Source organism: Gracilinanus agilis, chromosome 1 (genome assembly GCF_016433145.1).
Source record: "Gracilinanus agilis isolate LMUSP501 chromosome 1, AgileGrace, whole genome shotgun sequence".
Taxonomy (NCBI): domain Eukaryota; kingdom Metazoa; phylum Chordata; class Mammalia; order Didelphimorphia; family Didelphidae; genus Gracilinanus; species Gracilinanus agilis.
The window spans coordinates 132,860,315-132,873,641 of NC_058130.1; the positions used below are offsets into that span (position 1 = coordinate 132,860,315).

The 13,327-nt window shown below is 42.3% G+C and overlaps 1 protein-coding gene across 1 annotated transcript in view; it reads right to left on the reverse strand.

The window, feature by feature from the left end:
- Nucleotides 1-9,611, reverse strand: part of CLN3 (CLN3 lysosomal/endosomal transmembrane protein, battenin) — a 10,978-nt gene extending 1,367 nt beyond the window's left edge. Inside the window, exons 1-13 of the mRNA XM_044657062.1 lie at nt 9,164-9,611; nt 6,488-6,559; nt 6,198-6,277; nt 5,633-5,718; nt 5,391-5,463; nt 5,140-5,283; nt 4,917-5,023; nt 4,158-4,210; nt 3,913-3,981; nt 3,743-3,798; nt 3,540-3,633; nt 2,310-2,450; nt 173-2,050 (exon numbers count right to left, since the gene is read on the reverse strand). Of these exons, the coding sequence (XP_044512997.1) occupies nt 1,931-2,050; nt 2,310-2,450; nt 3,540-3,633; nt 3,743-3,798; nt 3,913-3,981; nt 4,158-4,210; nt 4,917-5,023; nt 5,140-5,283; nt 5,391-5,463; nt 5,633-5,718; nt 6,198-6,277; nt 6,488-6,559; nt 9,164-9,223 (1,155 nt within the window). The 5' untranslated portion in view covers nt 9,224-9,611 and the 3' untranslated portion in view covers nt 173-1,930. The remainder of the gene's footprint in view (nt 1-172; nt 2,051-2,309; nt 2,451-3,539; nt 3,634-3,742; nt 3,799-3,912; nt 3,982-4,157; nt 4,211-4,916; nt 5,024-5,139; nt 5,284-5,390; nt 5,464-5,632; nt 5,719-6,197; nt 6,278-6,487; nt 6,560-9,163) is intronic.
- Nucleotides 9,612-13,327: the final 3,716 nt, after the last annotated feature.

The window sequence follows — 13,327 nt, forward strand, 5'->3', positions numbered from 1 at the left end:
GAACACTGTAGGGATTAGTCAATTCTTGTTATTAAAATTGTTACTATACTGTAGGCATTTTAAAGTAAGAACATTATCATGATTTCTTTCAACAGATTTCATGAGATCTAGAGCTGGTCACATTAGAGAACATCTCATCCAAACCCTTCATTTTACAGATGAGCAAACAAACCTTGGGATTTTAAATGCTCTACCTCAGGTCACAGAGGAACATCTGGTATAAGTCTCCTGACACCAAGCCTAGTGTGGTCTTCCCACAAAAAGTCCATTGCCCTAAGCTCTATCCTCCTCTTTCAATTTATGTTAATTCACACTTTCTACTTAGATTAAGTATGAATAGAGAAACACTAAAAAGTGCTTTATAAAACCTCAAGTTTTGTGATGATTCCTTAAATCACAAAGTAGGTATGGGGAAAAGAATTCTGTAAAGCTTCAATTATTATAAACACATGAAAGATTGTTCTATCTGGTGAGCTTTTTATAGCTGGGACAAAGTCATTGGAGGTATCATGGTAATGATTGAATATGAGGATTTTTATCAGTTTAAAAATTCCAATTCATATTAGAATATCAATTTCATTTATCAAAATAATTTCTTGACTTAACATATCTATGATAATGTAAACATTGTAACATAAGACTTGAATGATAAAGATCAAGAACATGACCAATTTCCTTTGATCATATTGTATTGCAGACCCTGTAAGGGAAATGGCATAGTATAAAAGAACCTAGAATTCAACTTAGGAGTTGGAAGACCTGAATTCTAGTCCTGGCTCTAAAACTTTACTAGCTAGGGTTTAGATCAAATCCCTAAACCTCTAAGGAACTTAAGTTTCTTTACCTATAAAAACTTGCTGGGCCTTCCAAGCTGAAAAGGGGTCAAGCATGAGTTGATCAAGAGAGTATCAACTGAGCTAAGGCTAAGCTCATTAACAGAAGGTTGGCCAATAGAAAGTGAAAATTTCTAACCACAGCAAAAGCTATCTAGTGAAGTATAAAAACTCTTAAGAACTGTAAGTGAAATGAATCTTCATGTTTAACAAAAATCCTGGATCTTTCAAATGTAAATACTACATTAAAAGCAGTTATGGGATTTTTGTTTGGACATTTTCTCTGGGATAAAAAGATATAAGTAAAAAAAAATGTAGCTATTTTTATAAAAAATGATTGTTTTCTCCTAAAGGCAAAACAGTCCAAAGTAGCATCTTAGATCATTTTAATGGACACTTTAGTGCATCTTATTAGGGAGGTATGATAATCACTCCAATAGGACTAGTCCTGTAGTGTTAATTATAGAGAAAGAATAAGGAGAAAACTGGGAAAGGAACTTGGTAGTGGTGGTGGGGTTGTTTGAAAACCCATAGCCATGTGGCACCTAGGAACCATTGTATACCCTTATCCTAGATGAAACAAAAACAGGTTTATGCTATTCATTGGTAAGGAATGATTATTTTGAGTGCCGGTGGTGGAAGCTCCACCCCCAAAAGACTAGTTAGTATCATAAAAACCTACCACATCAGCATTTAGATGACAGCCTAACCCTCCTTGGTTCCCCTTAGCTGAGTACTCCTTTTGACTCCCAAATACATCTGCTGACCCTCTTATGCTTCATGCATATCTACATTCCTTTTGTGGAAACAGGACAGGGAGGTATTGGATAAAATACTTTGTTAATGGAAGGGCATGAAGGTGCACTTGACTGAAAGTCTGATAGTGCAAGCTCGGTTTGGAGGCCGAAGATAAATTATGAATCTTCTTGGACATTCTTCCAGAATCTTCAACCATTCACTTGGCCCCACTGTAACAAGCACATTCATTAAGTCTCTTGAATCCAATTCCAGGGGAGGGTTCTGTAGAACAGTGGAGTATCTCCTCTAGCTGATTCTGTTTCCAGTCTACATGAAGGGCTCCAAAGATGAGGCAAGTGTCAATGACTCTGGCACAGGAAATCATGCAGAGGCAAGGCCAAAGCCCCTGACAGAGAGATCCCTAAGGTATCTGCTATGCAGGCAGTTGACATGGCAAATTCCCGGTGCTCATCGTTGGTCTAGAAGGAGCAAAGGAAAGGTCACTCAAAAGAAATCCCCATTTTGTGTTTCCCCCTCCCCCACCATTTCTTTCCCCTCTGCTTCCTAGCTTCCATAGAATAGTAAGTCAGTGCCAAGGTACTCCAGACTCACAAAAAAGTAAGGAGCAACAATTGACCATACAGACTAGAGACCCTGTTCCCTCAGGCCTTTATATTCTAAGAGCCTATTTCTTCCTCCTTGCCCAGATCCCGCCCCCCCCCCCCAACTCCAGCTGACCTCTACTGCAATGTTGTGGAAGGTGTTGACATAGGCAGCCCCACCCAAGAATCCCTCATACAGAATGATCAGGAAAACAAGATAGATGCTGGGAAGGAACCCGAACCATACTGCCGACATCAGGAAGCCCAGATTCAGAAACTGTTTAGGGACAAATGGAAAAAAAGAAGAGAGCTGGATGTTAGCAACAGAATCAATGAGTAGGGAAGGGCATAACCCTCAAAAGGAAAAGGATAGACTGTAGTAATGAATTTCAACAGGGTTCCAGGAGCTAAAAAGAAGGACTCACTGGAGAGGGTTCAATAAAACCTTTTCATTAATACTAGTCTCCCACTTATGGAGTACTCTCCCTACAACAATCCTTTGATGATGACAAAAAAAAAGAATTATTCAATATCCCCATTTTCAAGATGAATAAAAGCAGAAGTGATATGACTTAGCCCATAACAAGTTACTAGCACAGCTGGTCTCCTGAATCAAAGTCCAGTTTTCAACTAGCAATAGTCTCAAAAAGTCAAATGAATGATAAATATGTCGACATGGAATCTAGAGACCCCAAACTTGTAGCTTAGTGAGGTATGATGAACCCCAAGTTTAGAAATAGTTTGTAGGTTGGAGACCCCCAAAGCTTGTGCTGGTCCCCTGTTCCAGTGAGAATCCACCCTGAAAGGAATCTCAGGCTAGCAGTTGCAGACTGAATAATGGACCCTAGGGTAAATGCTAAATACCCTTTTGTCCTAGGTAGTCTTCCCCTTCGTATCAAAGACCCTTCCCAGGAAGACACACCTGGGCAGGGACCATCCTTTAGGATCCATTGTGTAAGCAGTCCCTTTCCCCTACCCCCTAGCCTCTAGCTATGATCCCTTTCTCTAGCTGGATTGTGTCCGGTCAATATAATGTCAATCATCTTCCCCAGCCCCTGGATCTTCCCAAATGGTATATAAGTTCCCCAATTTCCTTTGTTGGGGGGGGGAATCGTCATCTAGTGCGGTGGTACTCCCAGGGGGATCAGGGAGCAGAGCGAAGCAGTGTTCCTTTAGACTCTGCACAAGGCCCAGCTCTGCATAAGAGGCCAGGTAGCCCTCATCTTCCTTTCCCTTGATTAAAGAGTGGTTTTATAACTATTTAATAGTTCTGCGTTTTTTCTAAGTTAACAAATACATGAGAAACTGGGAAATAAGGAAAGGATGGAGGAAAGGAGAGATTTCCAAAGAGAACTAAACATCCCACCTGAAGCACTGATAATATCCAAATGTAACGGAAATGGCAGCAGTGGAGAGAGGATCGAGAGACAAAGACTCCAGCTTGGTATAGCATTTGGTACCTGTGAAGACCAGATCACTAAAAAGGGCCCCCCCACTTCTATGTGACCAACCAAGCTCCTCAAAAGAAATGGCCCCCGTTAGTCACCCTACCCCCACTTCTAGTCTCACCATCGGTACTGCTGTGAGTGGGTCATCGATGTGTTTCTGAAGAAAAGGAGCTCAAACTAGGGAGAGAGGCAGATAAGGAGATGGAGAATGCTTCCTCCTTACTCCCCAATCATTAATCCCCACCCACACTCCCTTTTCCTCATTTGCCTTCCCCATATCTCCATACTCACCAGTCCCTGGTTGATAAAATACTCAGCAAAATAAACCAGAGCCAAGGGAACAATATATTTCAGTAGACCCTAGAGGATTAAGAGGTTAACAAGGGTGAGCTTTTGATGCAAACTTAGATCCAGCTCTAGGCCTGATGGCTCTCTGGATGAGACACTAAAGCAGCAACCCCCATGACTGACCCATCCATTTATACACTCCACCACAAAAGTAATATAATCTTATCTCCTAACCCTTTTCCCCATACCTTGAAGACATTCCACCTTTCACTGAAAGAGAGGTTCACATTGAAGTTGAGGCCTGTTGGGAAGAGAGAGGTGAATTAGGGAGAAATTCATCTCTTACCGTCTTGATGAGAAGGCCCCAGAAAAAGGGTCCGTAGACAAAAAAAGGCAATGTCAGAACTACCATGTTAAATTTGGACTATTTTTTTTTAAATCCAAGATGTACATAGTAGGGGGAAAAAAGGACAAAATGTACATAACAAAAGTTTACAGTTTCATGTAAAATTCCCTTTTTTGTTTTTCTCTGTTCACTGAAATGTTTATATTTGTTGATGTTTATTAGTAATAAAATATGTATTTTTAAAAAAGAAGCCTAAAAGGATTATAGGCTTAGAGCTGGAAAGGACTTTAGGGGCCACCTAGTCTAAAACCCTCAATTTATAGATGAAAAAATCCAAGTTAAACAAATAGTTAACAGAACTGGGATTTAAAAATCCAGATTCCTTGACTCCAATCACAGGCTCTTTTCATTGTACCACATATATAAGTTATTATTAGTCAAAATAATAATTCCTAACTTCATGCAATGATTTCTAGTTTCCACAATGTTCTTCTGTTTGACCTTATGATGCCTCCAATGCCCCTGTGAACCAGAGCTTTATTTCCATTTGCCCAAAAGGAGAGAGTAGATCTAAAGTGTGTGACTAAATTGACTAAGGTCACAGAATAAGTGTGTATACCAGGCTGTCTCCTAAGCTTAGTGAGACAACCAACTCACTCACGGGGCTTTGAGCTCTCTTCTGATATGAGGGGCTGTTGAGCAGAGGTCTCAAGAACCCCATCTCTCTGGGAAGCCAATGAGTCTGGGGACTTCAGCAGCAGAAAGTAACTGGAGGAAAGAAAAAAGAAGAGAGTCTAAAGGTTTTTTTCCCTTTCTCTGACTCATATTCCTTTACCACTTTCCAAGGAGAGTTAAAAAAAGTTGAAGCAGGAAAAGAAACTCACCTGGCCAGCAGGAGAACAGGGAGGCCTAGCATAGAAAGTAGGGCATTTCCAGGGGAAAGACCGACCAGGGTCAGACCAAGGTAGGACAGGGCCCCCAATAGCCCTGCCCCCCCAGTGCCTGAGGACCACCAGGAAACCACCTCCCTGAAAAGGAGACAACCAAGAAGTACAGATAGGAGAGAGATTAGCGTGACTGCTATGTGTCTCATCTCAGAACATCCTGTCTCAGACTCTCCCTTCCCTCCATTTACCTGGGGTAAAAGGCAGTAAGGGCTAGAAAGGTTATCTCCCCCAGCCCAGAGGAAATACTGGCCAGGACCACACCTAGAGACAGGAAGGTGGGGATAGAGAGTGGTCAGCCCTATGAAACTGAACAAATATTTCTCTTCATGTTGCCCTAACCTTGTAATATCATCTTGCCCCAACCCTGCCACCCCAAATTGTACCAACTTAAAACCTCCTGTGGTCTAGGTCTCCTAAATACACAACTCACCACTTAGGCTGGTCACAACTTCCTGGGAAAAGGCCACCAGAAGGAAGCTACCAGCAGCACAGGCCCCACAAAGGATAACTCGAGGGCTAGACAGGAAGAAGGTCAGTTAGTCCTTTCTCCTCATCCAATTTTAATCCTCCTTAATACTTAGAATGTGGCCTTTCTGACCTGTTTCCAGTATTCCACTTCTCTTCCTCTCTATTACTACCCAGATTCCATCTTAAAATCATTAGGAAGTAGAAGAGATCTTAGCAACCACCTAGTCCAAACTTTCTATTTTAAAGAGGTGGAAACTGAAGACAAAAGATAAGTGATTTGCTCAAGGGTATACAACTAGACATAGAGCTGGGATGAGAGCTCAGGTCTCCCAGGCCAGTGCAGTTCCATGCAGTCATAGAGTTTAGAGCTGAAAGGAACTTTAGAAATCATTTTCTCCAATCTTATTTCACAAATGAAGAAACTGAGGTCTAGACAAACTAAATGGCTTGCCTAAAGTCACACTAATAGACCATCTTCTCTCACTTCCTTCCTTTCAGTTCTACCCCTTCCCCTATGTGTTTCAGACCTGTAGGGCAGCAAGTGAAGGCCAAGAGGAGCGAGCAACTTGATAATGAATGTAGGCAGAATGTCAGCCAGGAGGACAGCCTAGGATAGAAATTATAAATAAGACTTCATTCTGAATCCTTGGATAGGGCCAGGGCCCTAGGGACTTGTAAAAGTCTTGTATGGAAAAGGGAGAGCAACTTCCTTTGGTTGCTGCAAGGGCAGAGCACTCAGATCTAGAGGACCTTTTAAAAAATGAGGTGAAATGGGGGCTGGAGCAGAACAATTTAGGGAATCACAAACAATACTCACAGCTGTAGACAAAGGGTTGCAATCATATCTGGATGTACTGTTTTGAGGAGTGGGTGTTGGCTCTGGATCCACCTGAATGAAGAAAGGAAAAGTCTCAGTTATCCAGTTAACTGCTACTCCTTTATAGAGTATAAGTTTAAATTGAAAGCATTTACCTCAGAGCAGCCTACCTGAGTGATACTCCTCCCAACCTTGGGGAAGGTAATCTACTCAATTTTGGGTCTAGAAATAGGGCAAAGTGATGAAACTAAAGACTGAAGATTAAGTACTTCAAACTTCATATTTTATAATTAGCCAAATCCCAGTATTCCACTCTTCAACCTTGACTTTTAGGAAGGATGGGAGAGCTATCTAATCTCCACTACCCATCCTAGGCTTTCCACCTCTATCAGAGAGAATAATCAAATCCCACTACAACAGAGAAGGGTATGCCAAGTGACAACTTATTGCTCTAGGGAATCTATTCAGAATCAGAGATTCAGGGGTAAAAAGTTCCTTTCTCTGGTCACCACTTTCGATCCCTTCATGTACATCCATGTCTGCCCCATCCCTGCCAAAGCCTTATTCCTACTCTATCCTAGCATCATGTGTTCTATGAAACCTCCATTTCATTATTAAGAAAGTAACCTTCATGTTACACCTGCACTCCTCTCCCCTTGTTCAGTCTATGCATGATTCTTCGTGATCCTGTCTGGGGGTCTTTTCTTGGCAAAGATACTAGTGTGTGTCAAATGCAGGCTACCTTGACCTCATTGACCTGGTTGGAGCCAGTCTTACACGCTATCTCTAGAAATTTACCACCTCTAGAGCCTTTGATTTAATCAGACTTTAATCACATCTAGAGCCTCTAATCTCAGCCAAATGTTAGTCATTTCTCCCCACTACTGCCTCTTCAGAACATTCTTCCCTTTTGAAGTTTATTTAAACTCACTCCTTCTGTCTCAGAGTGGGCACTCCTACACTCTCCCATGTTGTGTGCTGACCATGAACTGCAGTTCCTTCATCCTGAATAAAGGCCCTTGTTGCTACTTTGGTGGTCTTCTTTATTTTCAGGTTGATAAGTAGTTTGCCATTTCCTCCTCTAGTTGATTAAGGCAAAAAGAGGTCAAGTGGTCAAGTGACTGTGGTCACACAGCTAGTGAATATCTGAGGTCAGATTTGAAGGAAGGTCTTCCCGACTCTAGGCTCCACTGAGCCACCTAGCTGCCTCCATTCCCCCTAAAGGTAAGCTTCTGAGGAGCAGGAACTAAACAGATACTTCGTGAAAACTGAACTGAATTAAATCCTGTGAGAATGGCAGTACAAAGCATCGTCCCACTTTACATCTAGGGAAACTAAATCTTACAGAGTTAACTTATAGTAACACATAACTAGCAAGTATCAGAGCTAAGATTTAAAGCCCAGGCTTCTGATACCAAAATTAGTGATGTTTCTACTACATCAACAGAAGAAAGTATGTTGTGGCAGAATTTAAAAAGTGAGGCACTACATTATAACTAACAAATTGACAGAAATCTAAAAATTATAAAATTAAATGTGGGGAGCAAGTAGGTGGCTCAGTGGACAGAAAGCCAGGCCTGAAGACAGGAAGAGTTCAAATCTAGCCTCAGGACACTTCCTGGCTTTATAACCCTGGGCAAATCACTTAATGCTAAATGACTAGCCCTTACTGCTCTTCTGCCTTGGAATTGATACTTAGTAACAATTCTAAAGACAGAAGGTAAGGGTTTAAATAAATAAAATGTAATGTAAATGCATAAGTTGTATAAAATAGCAATATGAAGATAAAATTGAATGGATAAAACACTCATTGACAACAAAAATGACAATAGAAAGAACTAGCAACAAAACTTTGTGAGTATAATAGATGGGAAAATGACATAGGAAATAAACTGTTATTATTATTCTATTATGTTAAAAGTTTAACATTTTAAAAATGTAAATAATTTAGGCTTCTGGAGGGCATAGGTTACATTTTAATTTCTCTGTACATACCCCCATAGCATAGTCATTGATCATTTTGTCAGATTAGCATAGTTAGTGCTCAATTTGCTACATAAATCAATGAATGAATGCTGTTCTTGCCAGTAATTCAATGTCTAATTGTGGGTCAGTGTCTATGGGCTCCCTTTCCCCCCTGAAAAATAAGTATGAACCTCCATTGTCTGGAATGTCTAGAATCTAGAGCAGGGGTCCGCAACGTATGGCTCTTGAGCCATATCTGGCTCTTTTTTTTTTTTTTAATTTTTTTATTTTATTTTAAACCCTTAACTTCTGTGTATTGACCCATAGGTGGAAGATTGGTAAGGGTAGGCAATGGGGGTCAAGTGACTTGCCCAGGGTCACACAACTGGGCAGTGTCTGAGGCCGGATTTGAACCTAGGACCTCCTGTCTCTAGGCCTGGCTCTCAATCCACTGAGCTACCCAGCTGCCCCCCCATATCTGGCTCTTTTGAGGGCCAGATACGGCTCTTTCTGCAGGAGCCATAAAGTCAATTTTTTTTTTCAGGCGCTGTTACAGGAGCGCACACTGTGAGCACTGTACGGCTTTCATGAAATTATATTTTAAAAAATGTGGCATTTATGGCTCTCACGGCCAAAAAGGTTGCCGACCCCTGATCTAGATGATGCTTATTCCCTTCCAGCTTTAAATCTAAGGCCCTGTTGGCAACTCACATGGCTGTGATTTCCAGGTGCCCTCTGGTGGCTGAGGATGTCATGTGCAGCACTGAGCATCACCACATAGGAGAAGTTGTTGCAAAGACCTAGGAGCCTAGAGATGAAAAGAGAAACAGTGCTCAGAAGACAGCTTTTTCCTCCCAACTTTACCCTGAACCCCTTCTGCTATCTATTTCTCTCAGACCAGCTTGCCCCTCCAAATCACAACCCAGGTACCAAAAATTCACTATTTACAAAGTGCTTCCAGTGTTTTTCCTCTCTCCCAGTGATCTCTTTCCCCTCTACTTTTCCTGCCTCTTTCTACAATTTCTCAAAGGTTCAGGTTGCCTCCCTACTCTTCCATGAAGGCTCCTTTGATCATCCCACCCAGAAGCAATATTTCATGCTCCAATAATGTAGGAGACTTATCTGTCCTACTAATCAATTAATTCTTAGCACGTACTGCTTTGTGACATATAGTCTATTGCTGTCCTGTAGAACTGCAGTCTCAGCTCTACTGCAACAAACTTGGCCAAACTAACCTATTTCTCCAAATATCAACCTCAAATATAAAAAAGGTTGGACTATGTAAAAAAAAGTCTCTAAAGTCTGTGTGGCATAGAGAAAGAAAGACTAGGTCTAGAATCAGGAGACCCAAGTCCTAGTCCCAATTTATTCATTCATTCATTAACTTTTTATAAAGAGCCACTGCTTTCCAAGCACTGGTTGTGCCACTAAGTTTCTCTATGGATTTCACCTTCCTGATCTGTAAAATGAATGGACTGAGTTAAGTGAGCTAACATGCTCGAACATATAAAATCTTAAATTGCTACTTAACTGTTCATATATTAATATTTTGTGTTGTCTCCCCCAGTACAATGTGAATTCTTAGAAAGCAGATTGTCTTGCCTTTCTACTAGTATCCCCAGAGTTCAGCACAGTGCTTTGCTTATAAGAAGCACTGAGTAGATGCCCTTACCCCATTCATTCATTCATTCTGCATATACCTAGACCAGTGATGCCAAACCTTTTAGAGACTACGTGCTGTGCCCAACCCCCACCCCACCAGGTGCTGGGCATGCCCTGCCCCTTACCCACACACAGCTGAAAAAATGATCCCACCGGGCTGCTGGGCAGAGGGGTGGATGAAGGGAGGTTCTCCTCAGCCTGGATGGAGAGGGGGAGGGGAATGTGCACTCCCATTGGGCTGCTGAGCAGAGGGACGGGAGATATGAAAAAATGTTGTCAGGCAATACCTGAGTCCCTCTGCCTTTTTGGTAACAAACTGAGGAGGAGGAGGACACAAGGCCACAGAGCCCTCTGTGTGCCATCTCTGGCACATGTGCCATAAGTTTGCCAACAATGACCTAGATTGAGCTTCTTCCAGGAAGTTTCTTATGTAAAAGATTCTCTACTAGACCTAGTACCTAGACAAACTTCTGCCCTAATCTCCATCCATTCTATTTCTTCAACCTCTCTGTACTTTTTCTGCTCCCAACCAAGCTCCATGTCCATTTGAGTCCTCCTCTTAGGCTCTACTATGGTCCCCACCTCCTCTATCCCCTGTGTCTGATTACTCCCATAGCCACTCACCAAAAACTGATCAAGTTTCTCCAGTGGACAGATTGAGTCCCTGGTTGACCAGGCATGCCAGAGAGAAGCTCCTCTCCTGGGGGGGAGGGGGGGAGGAAGGAAGGGAAAGAACCTTTGATTTAATTTAGAAAATATTTATTTATCCAGTATAATATATCCTGTGGAAATTTAAAAAAAAAATGAGAGGCTATCCTCACTCTCATGGAACTTACTGCCTAAAAGAAAAGATGTAACACATATAAATAAATTATAATTCAAAATAAATAATAAATGCATAAGAAGGGGACAAAGAAGTATGGGAGGTCTGATAAAAAAATTTATTTTTCAAATGTGGGGAAATCCAGGAAGGTTTTAGAAAAAAACTTAAGTCTTGAAGAACAAGTAGCATTTCCACAAGAAGAGATAGGACACAACAGAGAGAAGCCAAAATGAGAAAGAATAGGATGTGTGAATGGAGATAAGTTTACTTCAGTCCTCAAATCAGCAGCATTATGTGCTATGAATAGTCCACTTTACATATAATAGCTGGGTTATAAATATTATTTTGGCTTTAAAGGCTTATCAAATGTTTTATACACATAATCTCATCTGATATGTAATAGCAATCTATCAAAATTAAGCTCTTACTATACTTACTTATAGGAGCTACACTTGGTGGTACCTTAAGTCAGCAAGACTTATTTTCCTGAGTTCAAATTTGGCCTCAAACATTTCTTAGCTGTGTGATCCTGGACAAATCATTTAACCTTTGTCTGCCTCAGTTCCTCATCTGTAAAATGAGCTGGAGAAGGAAATGGGAAACCACTCCAGAATCTTTGCCAAGAAAACTCTAAATAGGATTGTGAAGAGTCAAGCATGATCGAAACAAGCCAGAATCTAAACTGAGTGCTGGGAAGACATACAAAATATGACATGCCCTCAAGGTCAATGCTGTGAAATGGGCATAAGGAATGAGCTAGGCATAAAAGAACAGCTGCAAGTATAATGGGGGGTGGGAGAGGATGGGATGATAAGCTTATGGTAAAAAACTGGATTCAAACCCTAGTTCTGATATTCCCTTAGCTGTGTAATACAGTCAAGTCACTAAGTCGTTGAATTTACTGCATTCACAAGAGTCTAGATTTAGATTTGGATGATTCTTTAGAAGGGTCATTTTGTCCTCTCCTCACACAAATTTTATAGATGAGGAAGATAAAAGCCCTGTGGGGTGAAACAACAATCTAGAATTCGCATAGATGACTACGAAGGCTGAGGGAGAATTCGAATTCCGACCTCTCCTGATTAAAACGTCAGCACTCTTTCCACCACCATCCCTCACCCTGTTCACTGACAAGGGGATGACCATACATGTAGCCCTGTGGTCTCGGTGGCACACATCATTATTCTGGCCTGTGCAGCCCCTCAGCACATCAGATGCCAGAAACTAAATCCCAGAGGAACTCCTGGGGCGTTAATACTCACTCTCTGAATCTGAATGCTGTTGCCAGGAGTCCGTGGGCGCCATGGTGGCGTCTGGAGTCATACGGCGGATCAGCTGTCAAAGCCTGGAGGGACAGGAGATCACGTTGGTCCCATCAGACTTGGGAGAGACACTGCACTTTGGAAGGACAAAGCACTGACCCAGGTCGGCTGGCCGACCCAGTCACTCTCCTCTCGGGAGCCCTTTCTCCTCCCCTGAGGCTGCAGAACGTGGTAACTGACGTCTATGAAAACCTACGTTGCCAGCGCCGAGGCAGACCACTCTGAAGGCACCAGCCGGCCTGTCTGCAGTCATCTGAGCGGAACACAAAACAATTAAAAACCGGTTTGAGCGTCATATGATCTTCGCGGGGCACGTCTGATCACGTGATACCTCACTTCCTGGTTCGTCCTGGCCATTCTCTGAGTCTATTCCGCAGCTTAGGCTTTAGGAAAAGTAGGGCAGAGGCGGAGCGTGAAATCACTGACCCCAAGACCAGGTCGGCCGGACAGGTATTCGGCGGCAAAGCCGAGCTCACCGACTGCCTTGCCAAGCAGTATCGGGCCTGACGTGAATCTTGGCCACCCTTGCAGTGGTTCCGGCACGTCCAGTGCTTGTAGGAGATGGGGCGGCTCCCAGCTACTGGCCAGGAACAGAACTTTCTGCACCCCCGTCGTGGTCTGGAGCGACCATTTACCTTTAAAACTATAAAACAGTGCTTGAAGTGAAGGCGATTCCTTCCTCTCCCAGTCTTTCCACAGCACTCTCAAGGACCTCTCTCAGTTCTCTCGCATTTGCAATTTAACACACTCTAGTTGTGATGAACCAAGTAGTGAACCTGGAGGCAGAGGACCCAAAGGTAATTCCCAAGACCTTAGTTAGCTATCTGACCTTGAGAAAATGGCTTTATCTCTTCTGGAGCCAAGTTTCTTTACATGGCAAATGGGGATGATTATACCTGGACAGTTTTAATGGATTGCTGTGAAGAAAGTGATTTGTAAATCTTAAAAGGAGAAATAAATGTTAACATTTCTTCAGACATCTAGGTGGCAAAAAGATAGCAGCACCCTGGAACTCTCAGGTCAGAAAGTCATGAGTTCAATCAAATCCAGCTCTGAGAGAGTTACTAG